We start from the raw sequence: 12,040 nt of genomic DNA on the forward strand, positions 1-12,040 counted from the left end.
AAGCCTGATCAGACGAAATAAGCATAACTCAAATATTCGGGACGGGTCAACGGTTGAGATACGAAGACTAACATGGGGTAGTCTAGTTCGTTCCGATTCCTCAGTTTACTTCATTTTCTGGTGATGCATCAAACGTGACACAAACACGTTCAGCAGCGCCTGGAACTATCTCTTTTCGAAGTCGAGCCAATAATATTGCCAATGCCAATAAGCCTAGATCGAATGCCGCAGAAGCTTGGCGACGGCAAGGTATATATAGGTCTCCACCCCAATTGGCTTCGGGGCCGGATCCCCAAGGCCCCGATGCGCCTAGCTCAACCAAACCCGCGAGATGAAGATCTGCCGGTGCGTCGCGCCAGAACTACCACTACCTCGGGTAGCCGTGCAGTGTGGGTGCCTTTTTACATCGTGTCCCGATTTGGGCAATACCTTGCAGACGTTAAGCTTAAAGATGGTTTTCTGTACGTAACGAACCTACCAATCCGAACGAAACTTAGTCACGCCCCCTCTGATTGCACAACAAGCGGCTGAGTATTGCAGGGAACATGATTCAGTTGGCTGGAATCGTGGCGGCGTGCAGCTGCAGGGCGACGGTGTGATGCTCCCGTCTAACTCCACCTTGCCCCTTTGCGGAATGATCATTGCAGGGTGACGACAAACAAACAATGGGCACGCCGTGTAAGTCATGAGTATATAGGTATGCACGCTGCGCGTACACATCGAAACCAACAGAGCAGCTTCCAGGAGCCCTTTGCCACTTACACCGGTCTCTTGTCTGTCGCCCTGCCTGCATCGACCTTTCACCATGCGTCTCTCCCTTTCCATTGTGTGGGCCGCCGCCCAGACGGCAACTGCCGCCGTCTTAGCTACCCCGACCCCCAACCCGGCCTGCGACGCCGCGTGCATGGCCGCCTTCGAGGGCGCCCTGGCCGGCGAGCGCGCCTTGTGGGCGACGCCCAACTTCGCCGACGACCCGTTCTACAACACCCCCGACAACTTCACCGGCGCCAAGCCCGGCGACCTGTTGAGCTGGCAGGACCTCAGCGCGGAGCAGCTGGGCACCAACTGGACCAAGATCCCCGGCGGCATGTCGCTCTCGCGCTTCCTGTACGTGACCGAGGACGCCGACCGTAAGCCGATCCCCGCCAGCGCCTTCGTGCTGCTGCCCATCGCCCCGCTGGCCGCGTCGGGCGTCTACAACACGGTGGCCTGGACGCACGGCACCGCCGGCCGCGCCCGCCAGTGCGCCCCCAGCAACAACCAGCAGCTCTACTACGAGTGGCTGGGCCCCTTCTTCTTCGCCTCGCAGGGCTACGCCGTCGTCGCGCCCGACTACGCCGGGCAGGGCACCGAGATCAAGGCCGGCTTCCACTACGAGGCCGGCTACATGCACGCCGCCGACGTCGCCTACTCGCTCGTCGCCGCCCGCCAGGTCATCGGCCACCTCCTGTCCGAGGAGTGGGTCGTGGCCGGCCACAGCGAGGGCGGCATGACGGCCTGGCGCACCAACGAGCGCCTCGCCATGCCCGGCCAGGAGGAGCTCCTCAAGGCCGGCAAGTTCCTGGGCGCCGTCGCCGGCAGCCCGGCCCTGCGGCCCACCCAGCTGATCCCGCGCTCCATCGAGCTGGCCAAGGGCGGCCCGCTCGGCGCCCCCGTCTCGGTCTACCTGCTGCAGAACCTGGCGCAGATCTACCCGGAGCTCAAGCTCGAGGAGATCCTGACGGAGAAGTCGCTGGCCTTGCTCCCGCTGCTGGACCAGGGCTGCCTCGACACGGGCGCCGCCCTGTTCGCCAACATGACGGCCGACGAGACGTACAAGAGCACGGCCTGGCTGACCAGCCCCCAGTTCGCCGAGGACTGGCTGGCCAAGTACAACGGCGCGGGCCCCCACCCCCTGGCGGCGCCCATGCTCATCGTCCAGGGCGAGGCCGACTCGCTCACTTACGCCGAGAACTGCGAGTGGGACTTCAACCAGACCTGCGGCGCCTACCCGGACTCCAGCGTCGAGCTGTACCTGGTCCCCGAGCTCGGCCACGGGCCCGGCTTCCAGGCCGGCCAGGCCTACTTCAGCGCCTGGATCGCCCGCCTGTTCGCAGGGGAGACTACCCAGCCCAGCTGCAAGAAAACTGTCGTCAAGCCGACTAACTTCCGCTACCAGCACGGCCGGACGGGTTAAGGGGCCTGTTTTGTGAATCATTAACTATCGTCGTAAGAGTCCTACAGGACTACTGGATGCATCTTTAAGGGCTATGGGTGTATGGATTCTATCCAGTTTGGATACTACAAATGTAATGTAATAATTTAAGTACTTAATGAAATTGAACGAGCCTTGACTGGGTCAGATGATAGTGTTGACAACTTGGTGTTCGGTGTCCTTGATTGTTCAAATTGAATCAGCTGCAGCGGAAATGGAATGAAAGCGGTGTCTACTACGACTCGTAGTCCTAGAGCGAGGCAGTGCCTCCAGATGTTCATGATCTCTGGGATATTTCCAAGTGACTGCGTGAGCACCCGGGGGTACTGGCGTCTTCTTCCAGCTGGCAAGCTCGCTGCAAAATTCGGCATCTGTCCAGTCAAATGGTCCTGATTTTGCTGATGAATTGGTCTTGCGATATGCATCTGTAAGCAGTCTCGATATACTGCAGGTCCGGTGAGTGTTCTGCGCCTCAAAGTCCGTCCTATTACTAGAGCAACCTACCTGCGGCACCAGAAAGGCTGAGTAGCCTGCCAAGGCGGGTCACGGCCCACGAGGAGCGCCAAAGGTAGATCAGGGCCACCTCGAGTCCCAAAGACTTGATGTGTAAATAGATATATGGCCGGTATCAAAATCGGCTGAATGCCTCCGAGATTGCTGACGTCGTAATGTCGCGGCTGGCGATGAGGCTATGGGGGCTGACTGAGGATCAGAATAGATTAAGTTTCTATGCTATTCCTGACTGTGTCATGATCGATTGGGCTTTTTGTCTCTGATGGATTGCCTTGGCATCTGACGGGATCGGGGGCAAAAGGAAATATGGGGGTGCTGTGTTCCGTGAGTATGCTTCAAGCTGTCGATTTCGCCAAGACACAACTCTGCTTACACGCCAACACGCCGTATTCAGTATTGCATCGGAGCTTGACTCTGCTTATGTGATGGTTGCTCTTACACAACAGTATAGCCTCAGGCAGCTCTAGCCGCTGGTTACACATGGTATAAAGAGATCACTTGTCTCGACCTTTTCAACCATCTGATCAATTGCACACTCCCCAATTAAACAAACGCAAACAAACGCACACTCAACTAGACACAAACAAACAAGAACGACATTCCCATTACTTACCAGAAGACCCAGCAGCCAAAATGCGTCTTAACCTGCTCCTCGTCTCGCTCGCAGCGACCCTCTCCATGGCCGCGCCCTCCGTCGAGAAGCGCGGTACGATTGGCCATGACAAGGTGCAAGGTTTCAAGGAATCCGTACAAGACGGTGCCGTTGGAAAAGCCAGGTAAGTACTGCCTCCAAGGACACTAGCATAGGCGCAATATTAACCAACTCGTAGTAAGCCGTACATCCATTCCCCTTGGTTGGGAATGCAGCATTTCCATTTTGCATCTTATATGAGCAGGTGACTTACTTACCATTACCCTTGGTCAGTGTTGAAATTCAAGCCCTTTTTGAAAGTGGAGCACGGATGCGTACCCTTTCCCGCGGTCGACAAGGACGGTAATACCAGGTAAGAAACCCCTCCCAAGTACCGGCCTGGTGAAGCAGTGAAGCTTTGATGGCTGACGTGTCTGTATTTGCGACTCAGTGGTGGACTGAAGGACGCCGGCGCGCCCAACGGCAAGTGCAGCAAGAACACGGGTCAAGTCTACGCCCGTGGCGCCCAGCACGGAAACGAATACGCAATCATGTATTCATGGTACGTTTGTCCACTCTCCCCCTCACTCTTTCTTACTTTTCCGCGCTTGAACCTCAAAGTCTAATTGCTAATGACCCGCCTCAGGTACATGCCCAAAGACCAGCTGGGCCCCGGCACCGGCCACCGCCACGACTGGGAGGGCATCGTGGTCTGGCTGGACGACGTGCAGGCCTCGAGCCCCAAGGTCCAGGGCGTCTCGACCTCGGCCCACGGCAAGTGGCGCCGGGACAACGAGCCGCCGCTGGACGGGTCCCGGCCCAAGATCGCCTACTACCTCGACGGCATCACGCACTCGGTCAAGACCACGACCACGAAAGGCGGCGAGCAGCCCCTCATCGACTGGGAGACGATGGGCGTCCAGGCGCGCGAGGCGCTGCGGCACACCGACTTTGGGGACGCCATCGTGCCGTTCAAGGATGATAAGTTCGAGGGGAACTTGGATAAGGCTCAGTGAGTGGTTTGTTGAAGGGTGCTTGCCACGGAGAGATTCAACATACTCTTTGGGGCGCGGGTTTCCCATGCAGCGGGCTGCTATGAAACTCAGGGCATCTCCCTAATTTCAGAGGCTATGGGACTAACGCTGGTTGGAAACGTTCCATGAGCATCGGTGATGATGGGTATAGGAAGATTTTGCATTGATGAAGGAGCTTAGAACACCGTTTTGTATTCCGGTATGGAATTTATATACGCAATAGCATTCCGCATTACATCCAAGTCCCATATTGATTTGGGATAAATTCGTTGCTTCACGTGTAGGCCTGGAGGTTGCATTTCTTAATTCCTTCAATTCAACGCTGAATACGCCAACTATAAAAGCGTTATATCCACGATAGCCAAGTTGCCCTTTTGCAAAGACCGACCTCAAGCCCTAGATATCTTATGCCCGCCCGGCACCCTCGTCTGAAACACCCCCTCCGGATCGTACTTGGCCGCCACCTCCCTCAGCCGCGCCACCGCCTCCTCCCCCATAACTCGCAAACGGCCTCTGCGACGGATCCGAATAGTTCAAGTACAACCAGCGCGTCCCCGCCCCGAGCCCCGCCGCGAACGCCTCGACATCGGCGAACGCGGCGGCGATGTGCGGCGCCGCCGCCGCGTGCAGCTCGGGCGTGTCGAACTCGGCCATGATCAGGAACATGACCGAGTCCTGCTCCTCGCTCCCGAGGCCCATCGTGTCGAGGCCCTTGGCTTTGGACTGGGTCCCGATGTTGGCCAGCACGGGCTGGATGACGTAGCCCAGCGAGAACTTGGCGTCGGCGGGGGCGAGGGCGCGGATCGTCTGCGTGAGCTGCGCCGAGCGCTCGTGGGTTTTGTGGATCACCCGGTCGTCGTTCTTGTAGCAGAGCGTCCGCCACGCGGTGCTGTTACCGATCATCACGTCAGCTACCGTGAGCTCTGCACTTACGCACACGGGTATGTGCACTTACTATTTCCCGTTTGGCACCTTGATGGAGCTGGCAATCTTGTAGATCGAAGTGGGGCCCATCTGCGAGAAATTGGACGGGACTTCCAACGTCTTCTGGTACAACTTCGATTCGGCGTCGCCGTCCACCTGCATCACGACGGCCATCCACGACACCTCGTCCCGGGCCGAGTCGTACGTCCAGAAAAGCATGTAAGCCCCGTCCGGCTCCTCGGCCGCGTGGCGCATGTAGTCCCCATATGCGTCGATGAGGGCCGGCCCGGCCTCGTCCGAGTACATAGCGAAGCCGCCCCAGCAAGTCTTGGCGGGGAACGTCTCGAGGTCGAAGCGGGTGACGACGCCGAAGTTGTTGCCGCCGCCCTTGAGCGCGCGGAACAGATCGGCATTCTGGTCCCGGTCGGCCTCGACGACCCGGCCGTCGGCCAGCACCACCTCGTACCGCACGACCGAGTCGCACGCCAGCCCGGTCCGGCAGTTGTGGAACGACAGCCCGCCGCCCGTCAGGTACCCGCCGACGCCGACGTCGCCGACGCGGCCGCCCGTGACCATGACGCCCGCCCGCTCCACGACGGGGTAGACGTCGTTCCAGCGGGCGCCCGGCTGGACGGAGGCCAGCCGCGTGGCCGGGTCGTACGTCGTCTGCTTGAAGCGGCCGAGGTCGAGGGTGACGCCGTCGGCGATGTTGCTGGCGCCCGGCCACCACATGTGCCCGCCGCTGCGGATCGCGAACTGGGCCCCCGGCACCGCCACGACGGCTTTCACGGCTTTCGACACCTCGTCCGTGTTGCGCGGCTGCACGATGGCCCAGGGCTGCAGGCGGGCGCCGAGGGACCAGTACGTGTCGTTGCGCATTCTGTACAGCGGCTTTTCGGGCAGGAGCAGGACCTCGCCGAGGCCCGCCTCCTGCAGGCTGGCGATCACGGATTCTCGAGTAGACGCCATTGCGGAAAGGAAGAGTTGCTAAAGTGAGTAAAGGGGACTATTAGTTCGAGCATGGTGGGTGGGTATTGGAGGCGGGCGATATATATAAACTTGATGTCGGGTTTGCTGACTGAGCAGGAGGGGCTCACAGGGTTACACAGATGCAACGAACGCCGTTAAAACCGGACATTATTAACGGGGCGTCTTTGATTATCTCGTACGATAACGGCAAGTTGCGGGTCTGCCGCGGCAAAAGGAGGTTCTGGCCCTCTGCCCTGCCTAAAAATAGCCGTGGCTTCGTGGAATCCAAGAGCCGCATCTGGATTGGAGTGCATCGGACGTTCGCACGATCAAGATGGATGACCCGGGGCGCTGGTACCGGTGCGCGGGTGGCGGGCGATGTGAGGTAAATTGATTGGCCTGTTGGATCAATCGCGTCCGACAGCCGGGCACATGTTTGCCAACAAACCTCTTTATCGAACAGACAGGACCTGTTACCAAAGTCCCTTGCAGCTGAAACATCTATTGAACCACAGCCGCAGAGGGGCGATACCACTCTCGAGAGGCTCAAGGACCGGAACGCGTTATGTCGTATTCCTGGTCTGGCAGCAGTTCGTGCCCGCCGCACGGCCGGCCAGCCAATGATGATCCGACCATGCGTCCTGGCAGCGGCGGGGAACCTGGCCAAGGGTGGATGCTGTCAGAGCGAGAAGCGGAGCATCACGAGGCCTCGTACGAGACGCACCCAGCCAGTCAAGCACGCTCACGACAGCGCTCTACCAATCTTTCATCGAAGTGTAATAGTGACCCGGCGATCGACTATACGCAACAAGGCAACTATAACTTGGTTGACACCGGCCCACCTGCCCCATTTTCCTTCGTGTTCGAGCAGGGAGGGCAGGGATTGATTGGCCAAGAACAAGAAATACCACCCAATTATTCCTTTGACTCGGATCTCTCTAGCACTTCTTTGCCGCTTCCTCCCGAGCCAATCGCATCATTGCCGCAAACCCTGCCGTTCGATTCGGCGGACACGAACCACTCGGGCGTTTCAAACGCAGCGACGGCGCCGGCCAGTATCAATTCCACTGCCCCACCTCGAGCGCCTGAGACTGGTGCCCGGCAGCATGGACTGGCCGGAAGGTTTCTACTGGCCACCGGAGCTGGAGCGTACACCCACTGGCGGCTCAGTATTGGAAGCGGGCTCCGTGGCCGAAGAGCTGGGTCGGACCTTCCAGGGTTACAAAGAGGGGCGGTACTTTCTTCCCAACGACCCGGTAAGCGAGGAACCAAGTTTTAGAGCCCTTTCCAACCCCTCTATTTGCAGGTTATTTTCTTTTCTTGGTTTCGTGATATTGACTTCGTGCAAATCTAGGCGGAGCAAGATCGGCTAGACTTTCAACACGCCGGATGGATGGTCTTGACGGCCGGGAATCTCTCGTTCGCGCCCATGGCCGAGGAACCGAAGCGGGTACTGGATGTGGCGACTGGAACGGCCATTTGGGCCGTAGAATACGGTATGTGTAATCACCACACTTGAGCTGTTATCCCACTAAAGGATAGGCTATGTAGCCAAGCAACACCCCAACGCCACCGTGATCGGGACCGACCTCAGCGCCATCCAGCCCGCCAACGCCCCGTCAAACTGCGAGTTCCTCAAAGACGACGCCGAAGCCGAGTGGGTCTTCACGGACCCGTTCAACTACGTGCACCTGCGCTTCATCTTCACCTGCTTCAATGATCCCTTCAAGGTGTTTCGCTCCGCCTTCGCCAATCTCAAACCGGGCGGCTGGATCGAGATACACGATACCGAGGCCCAACCCCAGCGGATGGATGGGTCTACGGAAGGTGGGCAGTCACTCATGCTAGTCATGAATTGTCATATCCACTGCAGCCCGGGTCAGTTTACGTATACGGTGGCTCGCTAATCAAAATGTGATTCTAGGTATGGCGCTGCGCCGGTGGGCAGACGCCGTCATAAACGGAGCCGCCAGCATGGGCCGAGACATCCAGGTATCAAACCGCTACCGAGACTGGTTGATAGAAGCCGGCTGTACGTGCAGAAAAGAAAACATATTGCCCCCCTCCCGCCTCCCACCTCTCCCCCAAACTGCACGGTCTTCACTAACGACGAATGGATGTCAAGTTGTCGATGTTGAGGAGAGAAAGCTGATGTGGCCCTGCAACCCCTGGCCCCCGCACCCGCGGCTCCGGCGTGCCGGGCTCTGGCAGCAGACCAGCATCTGCGAGGGCACACTGCTGTCGCCCTGGAAGCTGCTGCGGGCGGCGGGCCTCTCGCCCGTCGAGGCACAGACGCTCATCGACGAGGCCAAGGCCGAGGTGTTGGACCAGAACAACCACATCTATCATACCGCGTGAGTCTTACACGTCTAATACCCGGGATGGGGAGAGCGAGGTCAAAGTCTGGTTGGTTGCAGTATCTTTGCCCAGATTGCTGACCTTACTGCCACCAACAACTAGTTATATCGTCACTGGCAGGAAGCCCATTCTATCCACGATCAACAACACCGCGGGTGGTGCATAACTAGCTAGGTTGTTCACAGAGAAGCAGGACTGGATGATGCAATTATATCTCAGTATTTCAGCCTGGCCTCCATTTCCTGTTGGTTTTGCTTTTTGGTGCCAAGAAATATGTATCACATTTTATCGCCTCCAACACTCTTGGAAGTGCAACATTTAGATTGCACATGATGAGAAAGGGATAATTAGTTTCTAGTTGGGACCGAGCTGAGAAATTGAACTGCACGTCCGCATATTGAATACCAACATACTACCTAGTCCCTTGGTACGCACAAATGTACCGCAGTTCGTTGCTTTGGTGGGTATTACCCGACTGGAAGCCGATCTCATCATGTCACGCAGTGCAAGGGCATTATCGACCAATCAGAGCAGTACTTTTACATGGGAAATGCGTCGTGTATTCTTGTAGGCTACTTGCAGCTGATGAAACGCCTTGGAGTCCGTCCCCAGCTCTAATTATGAATGAAAGTAACCCATCGCAAATCCTTTCATTGGTACTTTGCCCTTTCCGATGAGGTCAAATAAATTGGCCGTAACGCTACCTCCCTATAGGGTGGTCATGCCATCGATTCTTTATGCACATCTCCCAGGTTCGCCATCGTCCATGGTGCGTGGGGCTAGGTAGACAAGATGACTTGGCTCCCCACTCCGTGGACCAGAACAGATCTAGACGACAAGCTTGGCGCTCTTGATTTCCGCGCCGAACTGCGCGCACACGTTGTTGCCCGTGGAGCTGCCCAGCTTGGTGCCGCCGGCGCTGGCACCGCTGAAGTAGTCGATCTCGGTGCTATCCGCGTTGGAGCCAACGGAGATGGACATCGTGCCGCTGGACGGGTTGTTCCAAATGGGCTGGCCGCTGAGCAGGTAGTAGGAGCCCTGAGAGTCGCCGCTGCAGTCCGAGGACGTGTGTGTGGTGAGCATGGCGCCGGGCGAGTCGAATCCAGCGGTGATGACGCCGTTCGCGTTGACGGTCAGGCCGGCGGCGGGAAGGCCGAGCACGGCGAGGCTGAAGAGGTTGACGCAGACGAAGAGGACGGTCTTGAACATCTTGGCGGTGAAGGAAAGTTGGATGTTGACTTGAGAAGTAGTTTTGAGTCTGGCGACAAGAGTGGTATGTAAAGAGCGTGGTGGTTGTGGTGGTATTGATCTGCACGGAGGAATGTCAAAACCTTAAATATGGATGTGGTTGGATTTCAAGACATGGAGTTGTCAAAATCGCGGCGCGGTTGCTGAAAGACAAAAAGATGACGAAAGGAAATTGACTTACGTAGCAATCAAGAACCCCTGTTGAGGTTGTTTTGATTAGAGTGGCTTGTGCGAGTTGATGTTATGGGGGGATGTGTGACAGCAGAGACTGCTTGATGATCAGTGGTCGCTGGTGTGTGTAAGATCACTGGGTCTTGAGCGGATTGCGTTGCCGATGGAGTTCTGGAATGGAAAGGATGTGCAAACTGGGGGAAGCCGGACCCTCTATTAATAGGAGAAAATTGGAAAGGGAACAATTGAATAGAAGAGGCCGTTGAATTTCATGCAACTGCCATCTGCCATGAATACATGCATCTATCGACGTTGCATGAGCAAAGTAGGCATGCGCATTTCGCTTCGATTGCATTTTTGACAGTTGGTTGATCTGATAGGCGACGTTGGCTGGTTCATATGGCGCCCTGCATTCGCTAACTGTCATATGCTACATGCAATTACAGTCAGATGGCCTCTGGAGTAGTCTCAAGAAAAGTCTTTCTCAGCTCATTTTGTTGCATGTTGGAAATCATCGATGGAATATTACATGCACGATGCATGTCTGATTGCTGGAGGGCTGGATGGACAACGGCTGACGGGTTATGTAGGTGTGTTGTTTCGGGGCTCACAGGGTCTCCAGGGGTCTGAGAAACAGTCGGTGGGTCATTCATAACTCCCCGCGAATTTTTTCCACAGCTGCCTGGCTGCTTTTGATTGGCGTTACCTCGATCCCAGACTGCTAAGGGCAGCTGCAAGGGGCAAGGGTCGAAGGCTAGTACAGCTTCCTCAAGTAAATAGGCTTGCATTAGTGTGTACTCGCTCAACTGCGACAGCTGCATGCGAGTCGCTGCTGCTGACTGCTGCTTTCAATGCAGGAAGCTATGTAGATCACCAGACTTCGAACAATTCCTCGATCACCGGGACATATGACATATGCTCTTGACCTCTCATTTCGGGACGCTTGGAGCTTGCAATACCTACGTCAGCCAATGGTGAAGCTCTGTTCTCTTAGCAAACACGACTACATGAGGTCCAAGGCAGAATGCAAGGCAGGGAAGATGGCCCTAGCAGAAAAGCCCCCCCTTGGCCAATGCGGCATCGCCCCAATATCTAACCTTGAGTCCAACGAGCCAACGACGAAATTGGATGAACTCCTCTCCTGACTGCTGACCGTTACACTTCAGCTAATTTAGATGTCCAACCTTATTATAACGCTGCAAACGCTCCTCAGCCAATCAGCTTTCTTGCCGAAGACCGCGACGACGGGTGAGTTGCACCAACGTCAATTCGATGATTGCCCTAGCGTTCGTGTGCGAGATTCGAGATGCAAGGCATGCTGACAGGCTGACATGATTTGCGAGGGCACCCCCAATCTGTTGGTCAAAGAGACATTGTCGGGGCCGAATGCGACCGCACTTGATGACTAACTTGCGTCTGTTCCCTCAACTACATGCGTCCATTCGCCGTTCTAGCTATCAAATGCGATGACGGTTCGTATCAAGAGCGGGTCCTCTGTGTGATGTGACAGTAATGATTGAAGCTGAATCTTCGTAATGACAAGATAGAGTGCGCATCGAAGCTCTAGGGCAGCGCCGTCGGCAGGCATAGAGCGTATTACTCTGTTGGTGGCTGCTCCTTACCTATTATCTGAAACGGTTGTCGGAGTTTAAGACACCCATAAGGAAAAGTTTATATTGAACTGATATCCCCAAGAGAAGATGCCGCCGTCCTTCTGTCCCTTGATGGAAGTCTTGTTATCTCCTTCCCGCCCTTAATTCGACGTGGTTGGACCTATGCACAATCGGCCCTCCTCCCTTGCCTTCCCCCGTCCCATGTATCAATCTTGATATGCGTAGCGGAGGATCCCCCTTGATATCAAGTTTTTTTTTTTTTTTTTTTTTTTTTTTTTTTTCACTTTATAGCATGGGCGGGGGGTAACATTGTGGTATGTGTATCCCGTGCTTTCAATGCCTTAGGGTACGCTTCGATGTCGCTCTGTTCTCTAGTCAAATCACG

General features: G+C 56.2%; 5 protein-coding genes across 5 annotated transcripts; 4 read left to right on the forward strand and 1 right to left on the reverse strand.

Moving 5' to 3' along the window:
• Positions 1-805: 805 nt before the first annotated feature.
• Positions 806-2,176, forward strand: PG985_010275 (Secretory lipase; the record flags this gene model as incomplete). Its single annotated transcript, XM_066830043.1, has 1 exon — positions 806-2,176. The coding sequence occupies one exon, from the start codon at positions 806-808 to the stop codon at positions 2,174-2,176; it is 1,371 nt and encodes a 456-aa protein (XP_066682433.1).
• Positions 2,177-3,340: 1,164 nt separating this feature from the next.
• PG985_010276 (uncharacterized protein) lies at positions 3,341-4,354 on the forward strand (the record flags this gene model as incomplete). The annotated part of the gene is made up of 3 exons (XM_066830044.1): positions 3,341-3,483; positions 3,790-3,900; positions 3,985-4,354. 3 exons carry the CDS (start codon positions 3,341-3,343, stop codon positions 4,352-4,354), a joined length of 624 nt encoding a protein of 207 aa, XP_066682434.1.
• A 423-nt stretch (positions 4,355-4,777) lies between these two features.
• On the reverse strand, positions 4,778-6,283 carry PG985_010277 (Bifunctional solanapyrone synthase; the record flags this gene model as incomplete). The annotated part of the gene is made up of 2 exons (XM_066830045.1): positions 4,778-5,261; positions 5,328-6,283. Coding segments are annotated over 2 exons (1,440 nt in total), but the record flags the coding sequence as incomplete, so codon positions are not given.
• A 1,088-nt stretch (positions 6,284-7,371) lies between these two features.
• Positions 7,372-8,789, forward strand: PG985_010278 (uncharacterized protein; the record flags this gene model as incomplete). Its single annotated transcript, XM_066830046.1, has 6 exons — positions 7,372-7,521; positions 7,620-7,761; positions 7,817-8,092; positions 8,190-8,297; positions 8,391-8,619; positions 8,726-8,789. The coding sequence occupies 6 exons, from the start codon at positions 7,372-7,374 to the stop codon at positions 8,787-8,789; spliced, it is 969 nt and encodes a 322-aa protein (XP_066682436.1).
• A 626-nt stretch (positions 8,790-9,415) lies between these two features.
• On the forward strand, positions 9,416-9,904 carry PG985_010279 (uncharacterized protein; the record flags this gene model as incomplete). Its single annotated transcript, XM_066830047.1, has 1 exon — positions 9,416-9,904. The coding sequence occupies one exon, from the start codon at positions 9,416-9,418 to the stop codon at positions 9,902-9,904; it is 489 nt and encodes a 162-aa protein (XP_066682437.1).
• Positions 9,905-12,040: the final 2,136 nt, after the last annotated feature.

This window comes from Apiospora marii, assembly GCF_038362585.1.
Source record: "Apiospora marii strain CBS 49790 chromosome Unknown utg000006l_segment0_segment0, whole genome shotgun sequence".
In the NCBI taxonomy this organism is placed as follows: domain Eukaryota; kingdom Fungi; phylum Ascomycota; class Sordariomycetes; order Amphisphaeriales; family Apiosporaceae; genus Apiospora; species Apiospora marii.